This window comes from Pelophylax lessonae, assembly GCF_965119305.1.
Source record: "Pelophylax lessonae genome assembly, chromosome: 2".
NCBI classification, from domain to species: domain Eukaryota; kingdom Metazoa; phylum Chordata; class Amphibia; order Anura; family Ranidae; genus Pelophylax; species Pelophylax lessonae.
The window spans coordinates 174,825,795-174,844,894 of NC_138769.1; the positions used below are offsets into that span (position 1 = coordinate 174,825,795).

The 19,100-nt window shown below is 43.3% G+C and overlaps 1 protein-coding gene across 1 annotated transcript in view; it reads left to right on the forward strand.

The window, feature by feature from the left end:
- Nucleotides 1–6,227: 6,227 nt before the first annotated feature.
- The window catches only part of LOC309548008 (adhesion G-protein coupled receptor G4-like), a gene marked incomplete at its 3' end in the record, with an annotated part of 102,730 nt that continues 89,857 nt past the window's right edge, over nt 6,228–19,100 (forward strand). Inside the window, exon 1 of the mRNA XM_082247990.1 lies at nt 6,228–6,494. Coding sequence (XP_082104116.1) covers nt 6,472–6,494 — 23 coding nt within the window. The 5' untranslated portion in view covers nt 6,228–6,471. The remainder of the gene's footprint in view (nt 6,495–19,100) is intronic.

The window sequence follows — 19,100 nt, forward strand, 5'->3', positions numbered from 1 at the left end:
CAGTGGACTCACTGCTCCACTTACCTGCCACCTCTAAAACTGATGTCCCATTAAACATTTGTGAAAAATTGGCCAAATAAAGACATAAACATGAAATATTCCTGACAATGGGCATCAGTCACGAATATTACATGTTTATACATTTGAAGGCCCAGAGCATGCGGACAGCATTAGTGGAGTCACCTGTAAGGCGAGGCAGCAGTACGCAGCAATGGAACCAGACACAGCCAGCACACAAGGAGCAGGCCCGGGGACATCGGTTTTAGAGGTGACACTAGTGTAGCAGGTCAGCTCAGCTGTAAAATAAATTCGGTCAGAATGCGAGGGTGGTATGAGATGCAAATGTGCAGTGGACTCACTGTGAGTCCATTGCACATTTGCATCTGATACCACCCTCATCCCCCTGAAAATGACAATGTGGGATGACATGCTGAGTATGCTGACAGAATTGTACAGCATTGTTCAGCTGTAAAATTCGGTCAGCTCAGCATGTCAACCACTGTCCACATTGACAATTGTTGGGTGTGAGGGTGGTATGATGCATTAAAAATGGGCAGTGAGTGGACTCACTGCTCCAGTGACTCACCTCCTAGGCAGGCTGCCACCTCTAAGTCGATGCCCCCGGCCTGCTCCTCGAGTCCTCCTCACACTCCTCTGTACTGGCGCTGCTGCTTGGCTTGCTGGCTGGCATATGCTTGCTGCCAGTGTCTTGCCTCGTGCCCCCTCACCTTCCGGTCCGGTCCCGGACAGACACACAGTGGACAGACTGCTAACTAAGAAAGTAGTCAGTACTGTCCACGTGACGCCACTCCTGCGCGCACTTTAGGCCAGGCTGGGGCGGGCTGGTGCTTGGTGCGCACTCTCTCTATGCTGACGTCATGCCGCTCCGCTGTGCACGCCCCCCTCCGCCTGCCCGCCGGGGCACCTGCCCGCCCGCCGGCCTCTGTTTGTAGAGGCGCTGCGCGCGGCACGAAACAGAATAACTTTCCAATTTACTGTGTTGTGCACATAATTAATTGGGGGGCACATGGGGAGGCACAGACTAATTTTGGGGGGCCATGGCCCCCTCTGCCCCCTCCCTAGTAACGCCACTGTAGGCAGGTAGTTAGTGGATAGGGTGTTGAGTTAGTTTAGTGCAGTCAGTGTAGTGTACAGGTTATACCCCACATAGATATATCGTAGTCCTGGGTCCCCTCTTGGTGCTTCCCAAGTTTTGTGTCCCTGTCACTTATAATTCGTGAGCAGTGCCATGCCAAGCTGACCAAGATTTCCCATAGACGCCAAGGTTAAAGACAGGGAGCAGTGCCATGCCAAGCTGATCATAATTTCCCATAGCTGCCAATGAACACTGAAAGCTGGTCTAGGCTGGAAGGCGGTGAAAGTGCCCTGTATTTAAGTGGTTAAGGGGAACCCTCTGACAAAATAAAAAAAAAACGGGATGGGGTCCCCCCAAAAATCTATATCAGGCCCTTTGGGTCTGGTACAGATTTTAAGGGGAACTCCAGGCCAAAATTTAAAAAAAAAATGGCTTGGGGTCCCCACCAAAATTCAAACTAGACCCTTATCCCAGCATACAGCCTGGCAGGCCAGGATAGGGGGTAACAAGCAAGTTCCTCCTGCCCTTCTGAACCATACCCGGCCGCTTGCCCTCAACATGGGGAGGGTGCTTTGGGGTGCCCCACAAAGCACCTTTTCCCCATGTTGATAGGGACCAGTGGCGGCCCGTGCATAGGGGGCGCCAGGGCGCCGCCCCCCCTACCCCTAAAAAAAAGAAAAAAAAAAATTACAAAACGAACAAAGAAAGTTTTGAAAAAAAAAAAAATTACAAAACGAACAAATAACGTTTTGAAAAAAAAAAAAATTGTGTTCGCCGCTACACCGGCCTATGTGGTGGCTATGGGGGGGTGGGGTTTACGACCCAGAAGAGGCGCCGATTGGCTGCCTTCTGGGGGCGTAACCTGGGCGCAAGTCATTGCGCTTGGACACCCTCACTTTCCTGATATCCTGGCTGTGATTGGTCCAGTCTACAGCCTGGACCAATCATTATCCAGGACATCCCATGGCCCCATGCTGACCCCGCTGACGTCGCGTGCGTCAGTCACGCTGCCGCACCGACTGGAGTGGACACTGGACGCGGTGGACCGGCATTGCAGAGAGCGGAGCGGAGCGGAGAGGAGACCGGAGAAGAGGAGAGGGAGAAGCCGCCGTGACTCACAGGGCTCCAGCCTCCAGGTAAGTGCACTGCTCTGTCGGGCACGCACGCATAGCTCTGCATTGGGGGACGTATACTGGTGGTCACTGGCTGCATTGGAGGCACGCACGCATAGCTCTGCATTGGGGGACGTATACTGGTGGTCACTGGCTGCACTGGAGGCACGCACGCATAGCTCTGCATTGGGGGACGTATACTGGTGGTCACTGGCTGCACTGGAGGCACGCACGCATAGCTCTGCATTGGAGGACGTATACTGGTGGTCACTGGCTGCACTGGAGGCAAGCACGCATAGCTCTGCATTGGGGGACGTATACTGGTGGTCACTGGCTGCACTGGAGGCACGCACGCATAGCTCTGCATTGGGGGACGTATACTGGTGGTCACTGGCTGCACTGGAGGCACGCACGCATAGCTCTGCATTGGGGGACGTATACTGGTGGTCACTGGCTGCATTGGAGGCACGCACGCATAGCTCTGCATTGGGGGACGTATACTGGTGGTCACTGGCTGCATTGGAGGCACGCACGCATAGCTCTGCATTGGGGGATGTATACTGGTGGTCACTGGCTGCACTGGAGGCACGCACGCATAGCTCTGCATTGGGGACATGTACGCTGGTGGTCACTCCATTGGAGGCACGCCCGCATATCTCTGCATTGGGGACATGTACACTGGTGGTCACTGCATTGGAGGCACGCACGCACGCATAGCTCTGCATTGGGGACATGTATACTGGTCACTGCATTGGGGACATGTATGCTGGTCACTACATTGAAAGGGGGCATTTATACTGGTCACTATATTGAAGGGGGCATGTACTGTGGGGTTTGTGCTAGGGGCCTGTACTGTGGGGTTTATGCTAGAGGGCCTGTACTATGGGGGTTTGTGCTTGAGTTGTTTGTGCGGGGTTTGTGCCTGAGGGTTTTGTGCTGGAGGGGTCTGTACTGTGAGGTTTGTGCTGGGGGGGTCTGTACTGTGGGGTTTGTGCCACTCTCAGTCCATGTATCCCATAATAGGATGTCTCTCACAGTATATTCCATAATAGGGCCCCTGTTCCCTATTATGGGATATACTAGTACTGATGGACCCCTTAATATGTGATATATTGGGAGAATTGGTTCACGCAAGCAAAATACAGGGGACAAAATGGGTGGAGTCTATAAGGGGTGGGGCTTCTGAGAAATGGGAGGGGTCAAATGGAAGGGCGGGGTCTTGCGCCCCCCATCTTAAAACTTCACCAGCCGCCACTGATAGGGACAAGGGCCTCTTCCCGACAATCCTGGGCTGTGGTTGTGGGGTCTGTGGGAGGGGGGGGGCTTATCGGAATCTGGAAGCCCCCTTTAACAATGGGACCCCCAGATCCCGGCCCCCTCCCCCATGTACATGGTACCCCTACCTATTCACCAAAAAATTTAAAAAAGGAAAAACCACATAAGACAGTTTTTGTCAAGTCCTTTATTAAAAAGGAAAAAAAAAATGAGTGTCCCTCGATGTAAATCCATCGTCAATCATGACGCCCCCGAAAAATAGAAAATATTTCAAAAACGGTTTGCCTCTTCTGAGGCGTCCTGCCGTATGCCGTTCTTCAGCTTTGACAGCTGTTTTATAGGCAAGTAGGAGGGCAGCCCGTTATGTCACCCGGTGGCCCTCTTATGATGTCACATGACTTCCTGTCTTATCTCTATTGTTACACGCTTACGGATTCCAAAAATCCCCCCCACCCACAGACCCCCATAACCACAGCACAGGGTTGTCAGGAAGAGACCCTTGTCCCCATCAACATGGGGACAAGGTGCTTTGGGGGGCACCCAAAAGCACTGTCCCCATGTTAAGGGCAAGCGGCCTGGTATGGATCAGGAATGGGGCGCTCGCTCGTCCCTCCCACTCCCCTATCCTGGCCTGCCAGGCTGCATGTTCGGATAATGGTCTGGTATGGATTTTTTTATCTGTATTGCCAGAAGCCGGCAATACATTACAGCCGCGAGCAAGTTTAAATGACATTTTTTCCTTTAGAAATGGCAGTATTGCTGCAGCAGGCTACATACATCGTACAGATGCACCACTTTACAGGCTTATTAAGGGGACCCCACAGGCACGATATTTAAAGGAATCTTTCATTTTTACTGTTTCACATTAAGCAAATAATAATAATAAAATCACTACCCCTGTAAAATTGAGTGTTTTAAAAAATGTTTTTGCATTGATACATGTCCCCCAGGGCAGTACCCAGGTCCCTATACACTTTTTATGGCAATAACATGCATATAAGCCTTTAAAATTAGGACTTTCGATTTTTCATGTTTGTGTCCCACAGACTTTAACAGAGTTTGCATGTTCGTGAGAACTTTTTCCCTCTTCGAGATGTTCTGGTGTAAACTGAATAGAGGGGTGTTCGATCTGTCACTAGTCATGAAGAGGGGTAAACCTTCTGGAGCTGAAGTGGTTAAAAATCACACTGCAAACGCCTCAAGAGCTTAGCTATTTACTGGCAGTTTTGAAGCGAACCAGTGTAAATCAGATTATCTATGAATAAATAAGAAAAAAGGTGCGCTAACCACAAATAAGTGAAGACTGCTGCAACTAAAAAAAACCCTGAAAACTAAAAAATGTGCAGATATTAGTGCGCTGTCTAATGGAAAAAAAAGGGGGTTAATATCCCTTATCTAAATTGAGTGAACCACTCGCTAAAAGCTAATTCCCCTTCAAATACGAGTACAGTGATTGTGAAAACTTCCTGGAAATTATACTATTATATCAGTAGATGCATAAAATTGCAACAATTTAAAACCGTGAGCATATAGTAAAAAGGTATAAAACAAAGTATCATTGTTCAGTAAAACACAAAGACTGTGTATTGCTGATTAAAACACAAGTTCATTTTCTTTGTGTGACTTTGAACACCAGTCTCTCAATATCAGTTTCTCAATATCATGAAAGATATTTTAAAGAGGAAGTAAACCCATTTAAAAAATGTGAAAAAAAAAAACCTGTAAAAACAAAGAAAACAAAGGCATAATGAGCTAGTATGCATCGCATACTAGCTCATTATGGAGTACTTACCTAAAAACGAAGCCCCCGCAGTGCCGACAGGACGGCCGACATGTCCGGCCGTCCTGCTTCCTGGATCTCTTCCTCCGGCCATCCGATTGGCCGGGGGCGCAATTACATCACTCCTGCGCATGTGCGTGGGAGCCGCCGTTCATGGCACTGGGATCTGAAGGAACAGCATATCGCAGTGCATTCAGACATGAATCGGATTGCATAGGTGTGAACCACCATGCAATCCGATTCTGCTGCAGACCCAAAAAAGGTCCTGTTTGTGTTGAATCAGATGCAAATTCAGCCATACTATCTGTATAGCTGAATTTGCATCGCACAGACATTGCATGTGATTTTCATAGCAATGCGCTCCGAATCACATGCGATGTCTGCCATTGCACTAATGTGAACCGAGCCTTATCGGTCTAATTTTCGTCATTTTTTTGTTGCATGCTAGTCTCATATGGAAAGTGAAGAAGTTACTTTCATACGGAAATCTCGTACAACATAATTCAATTTCAGAAGTGATGTCATGTGTTGAATTGTTTTGTATGTATTCTTTCCTTTCCGGGCATGCATACGATTTTTTTACGAAAACTGTACTAATTAAATAAAAATCGTACGTTGTGTTCACGTATGATAAAAATCTTATAGCCTGCACATCAGGTTTTTCCTGTACAAAAATTCGTAACTGGCTTTCGAAAGCACTACACTAACAATCCGAAAATCGTCAGATCGTTCGTCAGACGAAATTTTACTTCCGATCTCCTTATCGTGTCCTTCATTAAGTGTTAATGTAGGATTAGTCACTTTCCCAGGTGTTTGGAGAGAGTATAAGAGAGGGAAGGTGCTCTCTGCTGTAATCTCAGCATGGTGTGAGCTCTCTGTAGTACTGAGATTGGAGAGGCGGCTGTAGTATTCGGCACACCCTGCACCTCCCCTCCCTGCTCCTCCAGCTGCTGGACTGTAAAGCTGCTCAGAAGGGAACTCTGCATAGGAACGCCATCCACACTCTACACTACAGCTAGGGAAGCCGCATTACCAAGTCACACAGGGACGATCACACACCGCACAGGACGCGCTCACACTTCGACCAATATACTCTGCCTACTATAGCTTTAAGAGACTTTGTAGTAATACACTGGGGATAAAACTGCTTCGTGACATTTAGGAGACGACTCAGCCAGCGCTTTGAGGAAATGGATTGATTTATACCAATGTGGGGCATGTCATCTGTCAGGTTAGTTCCTAACGTGACTTTGTTTACTTTATTTAGGATCTGATTTCTGAGTGACATTTGATTTGTTTCTAGAAGTGGAGTAACCAATTGGTATTATTACTACTTTTATATGAATGAGAGCTTATCTGATTATCTGATCTCCGTTGAGTTGTGTTGATCTGCAATGATTGTTTTCTTTGCGCTCTGTTCACACCACAACGCTGCCTTCAGGTTGGTTGCGACGTGCTGCGCTGCATAGACTTGAATCAAGTGTCATTTTGGGACACTTTAAAAAAGTGAGATATAATATACTCAGGGCTGATATTAGAAATCACAAGACCCCCTACAGCCTACTTGGCAGACCCCCCTCCCAAATATATCAAGACAATATTTTCACTAAAATCCTTATTAGTGGACACAAACAGGGCCGCTGATAGGGGGGACCCACCAGTCCTCCTGTAGGGGGCCTGAGCACACAAGGGGAGCCCCAACAGCACAGGGAATCGGTGCGGTCGGGCAGGGGGGTAAGTACAGAAGGAAGCCCTGTGTGGCTCTCTGCAGCAGCTGAAAGCCAGTTTTTCCCCCTCCTGCCAGCTTTCAGCTGCTGCAGGGAGAGACACAGGGCATCGTTCCTGTAACTGCTTCTCTGACGCCGATCTCCATCCCTGTTCTGCCTGATTCTGATTCCCCCCCCCTCTCCCCGTGTGCCCCTCTTTCACTGTGCCCCCCACACAGCGCTGCAGGCTTCCCTGCCCTGTAAAAAAAAATAACAAATTGTAAAAAAAGAAAAAAATAATAAACATTGTAATTAATAATTTAAAAAAAAACATAAAATAATTGTAAACATTTTTCAACATTTAAAAAAATATATATAACTTATTTTTTTAAATGTAAAAACAAATACAAAGGGCTAATTCACACAGGTTCTTTGTTATGTTTGTGTCTGCTAATAATTATTTTAGTGTATTTTTAGTGGAAAAACTTGTCTTAAAATATTTGGGGGGGGGGGGTGAAATGGTGTGGTACCTAACTCCTGGACATACACAAACATAACAGTGAACCAGTGTGTGTTAGCCCTTTTCTAATAGTTTTCATTTTAAATGATTATATTTTACAATTTTTAAAGATTTATTACAATGATTTTATTTTATTTCATTTTTTTTACAGGGCAGGAAAGCCTCTAGCACCGCTAGGTGGGGCGGCACAGTGACAGGGGGGCACACGGGGTGGGTGGAGTGGATCAGAAGCAGGCAGAACAGGGAAGGGGATCAGTGCCAGGGAGGCAATTACAGGAATGATGCCGTGTCTGTCTTTCTCCCTGCAGCAGCTGAAAGCTTTTAGGGGGGGGGGGCTGCTGCAGAGAGCTGCACAGGGCATCCTTCTGTAATTGCCCCTCAGCCCGACTTCTGTAATTGCCCGACTGCACTGATTCCTCATGCTGTTTGGGCCCCCCTATGTCCCTGGGCCCCGTACAGGAGGGCTTGTGGTCCCCCCCCCCCTATCAGCGGCCCTGAAAATACTAACCGTTTTTTTTTTAAATAAATGTCTTTATAGCAATCTGTTACCCATTTCCCAGTGTGTGATTTACTAAATGTATGGGTACAAACATTTCTAACTGCACACCACCGCCAGATCCAGGTTGTACAGTACAGCTTCCCTGAACTTCCGGGTGCCTAGGTATCTCATATGCACTGTAGAGCTGGGACAGCGCAGGGAGGGTGGGGGAACGACTCGCTTTGGAGTTGTATGTTTTGAGTTGATGCACACAGCGCCAGAATAGCCCGGAGCAAAAATAAAAAATAGCGTAGGGCTAGCATGACTAGGAAACAGGGTAATCAGGGAGAGAGAGAGTTAATTGTTAATGGATAATTTCACTTTCCTGGTGGAAAAAAATAGCAAATAAAAAACAAAATAACATAGCGTATAAAATTGAGACAAGTCATATTTTGATTTAATGTTATTAAAATTACCTTGCCTTTTCAATCTGCAGTGGTTGTAATCTTCTGTAAAATGTAATACAATATGGCTACCTGGAGGTAGCCAGGTAGCCAGAATGTGTACAGAACAACCCCCCCCCCCCAGAAACACCATTACCTGCTTGTATGATTGGCTCACTGGTTTTCCCAGAAGTCTATACTAAGATGCAAGTCACATTTTTGGCATCCCCTGCAGCAAAAATGTAATTTTTTGGTAAAATATTCCTAATAGGAAATCACCTCTAAAGGGATGCAGGCCCTGCAACTTTTCTCATGCAATATGGCAACCTAGAGGTGTTCTGCACACAGAATTTGTGAAAGAAAATAAGGTGCGCTAACCATACAATTATGCGTCAGCACTGAAATGGGGAAAATAGATGTGAAAAAAGGTATAGTGCGCTCAACACAATCATAAATATAAAACATATGACATGTGGACATGTGCGATGACCCAGATATTATGGTGATCTTCATACAGTGTGAAAACCCATATGTGAAAATTCTTTATGCAAAAACATATCATTTATAATAATCGTGGTAAAAAAAATAAAATAAAATAAATATATATATATATATATATATATATATAGCCCTCCATTTGATCCAGATAATCTCAACAAATAGCCAAAGATCAAGCTTCCATCAATAGTGGATCTTCATTCTTGATAATCTTAGACCCATATGCGAGGGTGAAATAGAAGAAATAGCCTCTTACCAGATAACACTAAACAGTGAGCCTTATTGGTGAATAGGCACTTTCCACATGTGAACAAATGAAATCAAGTGAGGTGACACCTCGGTGGTACTGCAAACTTCTTACCAGAAGTATGTAGAGAGTAGGCATAAACCACTGTTGTTTATACAGATGCACCAGATAGAAGGTACCCAATGGCGGCTTCAATGCGTGGGCTGAATGTTTCTCCACTCCAACATATCCAACTCACTGATGTAGCTGGCGATACTGTACTCTAATTTAGCTCTCCCATAACAAAAGATATAAAGTGCCAATAGTGCATTATCCTTTTAAAAAAAAATGTATTGAAAAAGAAACACACTTACATGGCAAATGGAAGGAACTGGGCATAAACAATGGTTCCAAGTGTACCGAACGTGACAGCCTGCAGTGCGGGAACACATGGTTTGGCGTGGCTACTCCCCCCGACGCGTTTTTCCTTATCAGGCTTCAGCTGGGACCGGAGCTCACTGCTGAAGTTTCTTCAGTGGAAAAACATTCAGCCCACGCATTGAAGCCACCATTGGATACCCTCTATCTGGTGCATCTGTATAAACAACACTGGTTTATTGCCTACCCTCTACATACTTCTGGTAAGAAGTTTGCAGTACCACCGAGGTGTCACCTCACTTGATTTCATTTGTTTACGTGTGGAAAGTGCCTATTCACCAATAAGGCTCACTGTTTAGTGTTATCTGGTAAGAGGCTATTTCTTCTATTTCATCCTCACATATCGGTCTAAGATTAGCAAGATTGAAGATCCACTATTGATGGAAGCTTGTTCTTTGGCTATTTGAGATTATCTGGATCAATTGGAGGACTACTATATATATATATATATCTATATATATATATATATATATATTTTTTTTTTTTTTTTTCACGATTGTTACAAATTATATGTATATAATTTATATCATTTATGCACATAATTATATATAATTTATATGCATAAAGAATTTTCACATATGGTTTTTCACACTGTATGAAGATCACCATAATATTTGGGTCATCCCAGATGTCATATGTATAAAATATATGATTGCGTTGAGCGCACTATACCTTTTATCACAGAATATGTACAGAATGCCCCCCAGAAAGGTAATTTCCTGCTTGTGTGATTAGCTCACTGATTTTCCCAGAAGTCTAAACTAAAAAAAAAATCAGATTTTTGGCATCCCCTGCAACAAAAATGTCATTTTTGGTAAGATCTTCCCAATAGGAAATCACATCTAAAGGGATGCAGGCCCTGCAACTTTCCTCATTAGATCTCTGATTCTGCAGCAGCTGGTTGATAATTATGAAACAACTCCCATAAGACTCACTCTGCACAGAGGCACAAACCGGGATTTCTTCAGAATAACAAAAGTTAGGAATCTGCAACAAAGGTTGTTATGTACATGGATCACCTTGAGGGGAATGTGTTTTTTCTCAACAAAAGTGGAGTTATGCTTTAAACTAAGGAAAGAGGAGAGTCACTTACTGTGGTTGGTGGGTTTCACAGTGGGAGGAGGGTCTGCAGGGAGTCTTCTAAGCAGGAAAGTTCCCAGCCTCTGGAGAAGAACTGTTGAGGAGGAACATTCCCACCCGCTCATGCACTGGATCAGTTCATCTCTCGGTGGTCATAGTGGCCTGGCAGTTCGGGTCTTTGGAAGGGTTTTAAAAATCTGCCGTGCTTATCATATTAGGGACCCATCTAAGGTATGGAGTCCCCCCGTGGAATGGCAGTTAATGGTGGGTTAACTGAAAAGGTCAACTGAGAGGTATCTGCAGAGAGTTGAGGTTGTCCTCGACCGTGGGGACCCTGTAAGTACTCAAGCAGATACTTTGTGCCTCCAAAAAACCTTATGGTTATTGCTCCTGTATTATTATTGTTTCTGTTTTAAGTAATGTTTGTTGTATTTGGTTAGTGGTTAATAAATGGCAGCTATGACCATTTTTCTCCGATATGGTGTCATGGTGGTTATTGCTGTTTAGTTGGGGTAAAAGGGTCAGTGTAGTATAGTGGCCATTCTTACATTGGGCTGATGACATCTGTGGTGCTTTAAGCTGGATACACACTATACAACTTTTGTTGGTAGATTTACATTCAACTATGTAGTACAAGGGCCTGCCTGATTGCATACAAATTGAAAGTGTTTAGGTCTGAGAGTGGGACTGTGTCTGTTTTCGCTCTGCAGAGTCAGCGGAGACAGAGCTGTCTTCTGCCTGCTCAGCTAGGATCAGCGGAGTGATTCCCCGCTGAGCAAGCAGAGTCAGTTCCAGAGAGGCACCCATGTGAAAGGGGTCTTACTCAATCCATCTCTGAAATAAAAGTTTTGCCATTAGATACCAACATTACCAGTCATTAACCGAAAAAAAAACCCTTCACTTTCAAACACCCAACCCAACACTCAAAAGTTAACTCTTAACCACTTAAGCCCCGGAAGATTTTACCCCCTTCCTGACCAGGGCCTATTTTGCAATTCGGCACTGTGTGAATTTAACGGACAATTGCGCGGTCGTGCGACGCTGTACCTAAACGAAATTGACGTCCTTTTTTTCCCACAAACAGAGCTTTCTTTTAGTGGTATTTGATCACCTGTGCGATTTTTTGATCATGCGCTATAAACAAAAAAAAGCGTCAATTTTGCAAAAATAACAATATTTTTCACATTTTCTTATATGAAATTCCCCAAAAAAAATGTAAAAATCAAAATTTTTTAACATTTTCGGGCCAATTTGTTTTATGCTACATATGTTTGGTAAAAAAAATCGCAAAAAGCGTATTTTGATTGGTTTGCGCAAAAGTTATCGCGTTTACTAACAAAGGGAAAGATTTTTGTCATTTTTGTTGTTTTTTTTTTTAACGAGTAATGGCGGCGATCTGCGTTTTTTTTTTTTTTTGCGGGACTGCGACATTGCAGTGGACAGATCGGACCCTTGACTGACATTTTTGACACTTTTGGGGTTACCAGTGACATTACTGCAGTAATCCGTGCTATACATATGCACTGTTACTGTAAAAATCACACTGGCAGTGAAGGGGTTAACTGTATTGGAGAGGGAGGGGTTTAGTGTGTCCTAGGGGCATGCTTCTAACTGTGATTGGACATGGCTACTGGTGTAAGAACAGAGATCAACGGTCCTACATAGTAGAACCGTCTGATCTCCATTCTTACACAGGGAAAGAATGACAGGCGGCTTTGTTTACATCAGCCGCCTGCCTTTCTTCCGGTGTCACGGACGAACGCGAGTGCTCGGCGGACATCGGGTCCGCCGGGCACACGTGCGGGGGGGGGGGGTCCGTGAGCGCGCCCGCTCCCTAGAAGCCTCACAGGCTAGCGACGTAGTACTATGTCGCTTTGCCTGTGAGGGACTGACCACCGCAGTAAATAGTCGTGCGGCGGTCGGCAAGTGGTTAAAACAGAACTAACCCCATCGATTTAACTGTTTCCCAAAACACTTACATTCAAGGCATGCCGTGAATGATAACTCTCATTGCAGCTTGTGCTCTCAACTGAACTGTCAAGCCATTAAATGGTTGGTGTCATCACTGATCACATGTGCAGCACTGTGACAAGTGCAGATCAAGCGAAGGCCAAGATGGCAGCTTCCTTGGCTGTAAACGATAGGAAGGTTAGTTCCACCTTACCAGGTTGGATCCACTTTACCTCTTCTACATACTGTAGTTTTGAAAATTAAGATTTATGTCACACTAGCAGTCCCTTCACTGGTGTTGACTCCCCAGCAACAGGAATACTCACCTGCTCCTAAAGTGTTGCTTCCTCACTGGCTGAGTGTCATTACCTTGCTGTTCCCTTGCTGGCAAGAGAGCTGCTGCACCATTTAGACAAGTGAGACAATGACGCCATAGAAGGAGGTGAGTTGTCTCCTTAGCGTTTTGCTGCCAGTGAAAAGATCGCTAGTGTGACAACATGGTCCCAAGGCTTAAAATAAACACCTACGAAAATATAGAAAATGATCAAATACTCTTATCCTAACACCTATTTCTACCGAACCTTTGAAATTAACTCCTTATCCAGAGGCACTAAAGCTTAGTACACTCGATGAGATTATCAGACGAACAATCATCCATTTTTTTTTTTTTTTTTGCATGCTAGTCTCCATATCGAAAACAAATAGGTTGCTAAAGTACAAAAAGTCTCCTACTACAGAATTAAAATTTGGAAGTGATGTAGTGTGTTTGTGTTGTATTTTTGGGCGAAAATGGTGCTGATTAAACATAAATCATACAATCTGGTATTGTATGAGAAAACTTTGTTTGTCTCTTCGGAAAATTTCGTAGGAAGGAGGTCTTGAACAAAATTAACATTTTTAACCAGAGTATAGCATCAAGTCAAGTAAACTCTGGGGATATTGGTCTGGTCAGTTAAGTAGCAGAAGGGGTTGTTAATCAGTTCCAGCTGCTTTGGTGTTAATAAAAAAACAGGTGCACAAGATGGGCAACAAAAAGAAGACCCCCAAAAATGGAATGGTTTTACTGGTGGTGGACACAGACATTTTTTTTCTTACTCTTTTCTGAATGTTTTTCACTGGTTTTGCATTTGGCTAGGGTTAGTGTCACTACTGGTAGCATGAGGCGATATCTAGACCCTATAAAGGTTGCACAGGCAGTGTAACTCCTCCAGGATGGCACATGTGCCATTGCCAGAAGGTTTGCTGTATCTCCCAGCACAGTCTCAAGAGCATGGAGGAGATTCCAAGAGACCGAAAGTAACTCTAGGAGAGCTGGACAGGGTTGTAGAAGGTCCATTGAAAAGCAAATTAAATCTTTTTAATGGCAAACTAAAGGCTTTCCCTAAGAAATGAAATTTCATTTCAAATTCTATCGACACTTGATTTTTACTAGTTAAGCCGTCAGGATATAGTTTGCCTCTGAACACTAACTGCATCTAATGGTATGCAGTCACTTTTTTGCCGGTAATTTTCTACTCCGCTTAGTCAATTATACAATCAACATTTGTCAAGCTGAGTGGAGCTTGCAGAACTAACTATGGCTTGAATTTTGGCCAGTTCAGCTGAAATGTGAGCCATCTGTGGCCAACCATACAAAAGAGAATCTTTGCTATGCAAAGTGTATGTTCAAGTTGAAAAGTTAATTTTAGTAAGGGGAGTCGTGTACCAGCAAAAAATCTCTTGCACATGATCAAGTTTTCAAAGTGAACCTAATTTACCAACATTTAACAGCCTTTACTCCTCTAGCAAGTCAAACCCAATACTATTTTTTTGTTTCATTAACCTGCTTGATATCATCAGATCTGTCATAAGGTCAGCTTCACACCTATGTGCTGTGCTAACGCACTGTAAAACATACATTTACTGTACAGTAACATACCATGTGGTGTGTTCCCATTCATTCTGAATAGCACCCCAACACACTAGTAGAGTAAATGCCAACCAGCCTTGCCTGTAGCTCACCTCAATGTACATGCCAAGGGGTTGGTTTACTAAAAGTGGAGCGTACAAAATCTGGTGCAGCCTTCCAAAAAAGCCAATCGGCTTCCAGGATTTTTGTCAAAGCTTTCGGCCCCTTTCACACATGCGGTCCGTTCAATTCATCATTTCAGTCACGTAAAAATGTATCCGTTTTTTCATCCGTTTTTTTTACATCCACTACCAATGCAAAAACAGATGAAAAACTGACCATTTGGCTTCTTTCACACGGCCGCTCCGCATTTCTTCTCCGCTGCGGGACTTTTTTTTTTTTCCACGGAGCGGATTACATTTGTGTCATCCGCTCCGTATGTCCGCATATCATCCCATTCGTTTGCGGATGATATGCGGACATAATGTAAGTCTATGGCATTGCGGATGTCAGCGGATGACACCGCTGACATCCGATTTTCCTTCCTTTCCGTTTTTTGAACGGATGAAAAAATAGGGTTCTGTTCCGTTCCAAAAAACGGAACAGAACTGAAAGGAAGAAAATCGGATGTCAGCGGATGGTATTCCGCTGACATCCGCAATGCCATTGACTTACATTATGTCCGCAAATCATCCGCAAAAAAATAGGATGATTTGCGGACAAGCGGAGCGGCCGTGTGAAAGAGCCCTTTGTCCGTTTACATCCGTTTTTCGTCCGATCCGGTTTTTTGAAGGATAAAAAATAGGGAATTCATCAGTTCCAAAAAACGGACATTGACGGAAGCGGATGAAAACGGATGTTAACTGATGATCATCCGTTGTCATCCATTTTTACATAGAGATGCATTGATGTCCGTTTTTCATTCGTCAACGGATGGAGGAAAAACGGACAAACGGACCGTATGTGTGAAAGGGGCCTTATTTAACAAGCTCAAGTTAGAAGCTGATTGGCTACCATGCACAGCTGCACCAGATTTTGCACTCTCCAGTTTTAGTAAATCAACAGCCATGTGTCGGGTGTTGCTACCTTATTGTATGGTGGTTGACTGTTCATAATGATGTAATGCAACACATATTCAAACGCATGCAATAATAATACTATCGTCCAGCTGAATATATTTCAGCTATGCTAGACTGGTATTTCATAGGGAAAGCTATGACAAGCCACTCCAAAATTAGATCCCATACTGCCAGGTGATTTTTCAATCAAGCTTTAGAGCTGCAGATGAATAATAAGTTATGGTAAACTTCAAAGAAAAAAAAGCAGACTTCATGTTAAAGTTGCAGTGCTTACATTATTCATTTTGCCATATTTATTACTTTTTGACAAATATTAAAATATATATTAGATAAAAAATGTATATTCTATATATACAATGTAACATAATATAATCTATATATAAAAATTCGGCAGTAGGTTGTCTAGTTTTTCTTTGTATACACTTGCTATGCAGAATTGTATTCATGTTTTATCTTTATTGCTCTGTGTCAAGTTAGTTAGATTAAAGTTGAGAGCTTTTACTTCAAATAACTTGCTGAACCAGGAAAAGAAAGGTGTAATTTTTATGAGTCACTATTTCTGTTTTTATTCTTCTTCACATTTGTCTAAGTGGAGGGTGTATATCTAATTTTATCTTATGTAATTACACCTTTGTGGTGCTGGTGGAAATTGGATTTGCAGCTTGTGTGTGAATTTCAGGTCATTTAGAAACAAATTACCTGTAATTACGATCACGGATGTCCCATTGGATGTTTTTTTTTATAAGATGTCAGCACGTCAATCCAATTTGTCTACGACTGACAAAAATATGATTCAGAAAAAAATTGCATTAAATGAGATTTTGTACAATTCACAAAACAGATATAGACAAGTAAGGCCTGGTACACACAAGCCAAATATTGGCTAGTATTGGGCGGTTCAAAAGTAACCAGCCGACATTCGGCCGCAGTGTGCATCAGCCTGTCCAATTGTTGAACAGACATGCTAGAAAACCTTCATCTGGTCAGCACTGGCAGGCAGTGCTGATCGGTGTGTTCTGGCAGGTGACAGTTCCCCTGTCAGAACACAATAGCTCAACATTGCATATTTAGTTCAACGACCTCTTCCTGAGTTAATTTTTTTTTTCGTTCAGCCCGCTGGGTTGAACGGGAAAAAAAAACCTGATAGTGTGTACCAGGCTTTAAGCTGGCTTGCAAGACTCAAATTTTGGCCAATTGCAGCTAAATCACCAAAGCCATGGGTAGCCTTGACGGCACCACCTGGTTCGAAAAAGGTCAAATTAAAAATTTACTGAGCTGGGTAAAAAATTCTCAGTCGAGCAAGGACTGCATCCCATAAGATACAATAGCTGGCTGTAGAGATTCTTCCATCTATGCTGTTTAGCATGGATGGGAATTGATTAATTTTCACTCTGAACAATAGAAAACTAAACCCGTGTGGCCAGCTTAAAGCTAGAACTACACATTCAATTTTAATAGCTCAGTCACGGTACTAATATCTCTGAGCTTGATCACCTTATTTGTATCACATTACCTTTTTAATAACAGCTACTTGAAAGAGATTTTCCTAGCAGGCGCTGTTAGGGATTTATTTCCCGTCTTCTCCTTCACAGACTTGAATAGGAGAAGAAGAATAATAGCTCAACACTTGTTCATTTAGGAGATTCACGGGCAGTTTTTTTTCCTCCCCAAGTATACTCTGTGAAACCTATTCCATGAGACAAATTACCAAAATGTTCACCCTTTCTCTCCAACCTATATAGGAGTCTGCATTTTTGGACAAGTGAACCAATTCTGCCCACACATAGTATTTTTATTTTTTATTTTTTTGGGGATTTTTTGGTATTTTTTTGGTATTTTTCTTTTTTTCCAATAAAAGTTTTATTTTATTCAAATTAAATGAACAATACAGCGATAATCAACATACATCGAATACATAGAAAGTAACACTTTTCTTGGTACATAAAATTAGCATAGGTTTCTAGAACTTAATACAAATGTTGGGGGGGTCATAGTATTTTTTTGTCACAATATAGATGATTTGTTGTTTTTCTCTAAACAGCTGTGGGATTTGGATGCATTTTTGACATACCCCAATAACAACCAACTGAAACTAAAATTCACTGGTCAAATAAATACTAGTTCAATTAGCTTTCTGGATGTATTGCTTCAGAGCCAGGACGATCACATTGTTACGAACTTGTACAAGAAGCCCTTGTCTGGTAATAAGATCCTGCGAGTAGATTCAAGCCATCTGAGGCACGCTAGAAGGACCATTCCTGTAGGACAATTTTTTGAGACTTCCGAGGATATGTAGCAATAATGAGGATTTTGGGTAGGAATTCATACTATGTATAGGTCATTTCTCCAGCGGGGTTATTCTAGAATCAGTGTTGAGCTATGAACATACTGTAGCTAAAACTGCAGGTAGAGTTAACTTTTAAAAGAAAAGGCCTCCGAAAGCCATCTGTAGGGGGACACTTTTTTTTTTTTCTACAGCAAATAGTGCAGAGTTTGGAAAAATGTTAAACCATTTCTACATACCAAAAAAGTGAAAAATAAAAATAATCCCACCTAGCAGCGCTCAACTTAGAAAATTGCACATGATATATGTGAACAAAATAAACCAACAAATCAATAAATAGATATATATACATGTGTTCAAATAATCACTGAAAATCCAATCCCAAAATGAATTAGTGTACAAGTGGAAAAATTCCAATGAAACACACATGGATAAATCAATGTATAACTAAAAGTCCAATAGTAGGAAAACTAAAAGTCCAATAGTAGGAGAATAGTCATATGTGATGATCCAATGAGATTCCAGTGTAAGCTGAACAGAAACTCACCAACAAAGTGTCCGCCCCCTTTGTGCTCCACTCCCCTCAGTTAGAACACTCACCCCACTTTTTGCCCTCCACTCTCATGGATAGGGCTGATAACGCTTTGGAGTGCACCACTGCACAGGATATAGGGAATAGTGGATCCTTGGTGATTCTTAAGATGCCGCTCCACATAAACCATAAAAGAAAGAGGAGAGCCAACTAGTGCAATAATGTATGAACTAGTTTATTCCATTTAAAATCCACTAATATGCACGTACATGGTATATAAATATGCAAAGCACATCATAATCAAGAGTAGGGATCAGGGTGCTCACTTGCTCCGGACGCGTGATATACCAGCGTTCGGGTCCAGGACTCTCCGGTGAGACACCGCCGCTCACCCGATCAATCACCAGGCACGTCGTATGGCCACGTCCCTGACGTTTCGTCACTTACTGACTTTTTCGAAGGGGGTCCCTCTTTGAGTAGTTGACTCTCCTGTAGCTATTTCTCTTCTTCTTCAACAATGCAGGGTGGCAGCCTGCTCCATTTGAAAGGCAAATACAGGTGCAGGGAGGACAAATATCTGTGCTGTCCCTGTATTTCTAGGGGTGACAGCTTTGTATCTACAGGTAAGAATTTGAAATTAAGACCTTTGGTAACTGTAACACGAGTTCCATTCTCCACCTCATTACCGGAAGTCTGCCTTCAAGCTCAACTCCGG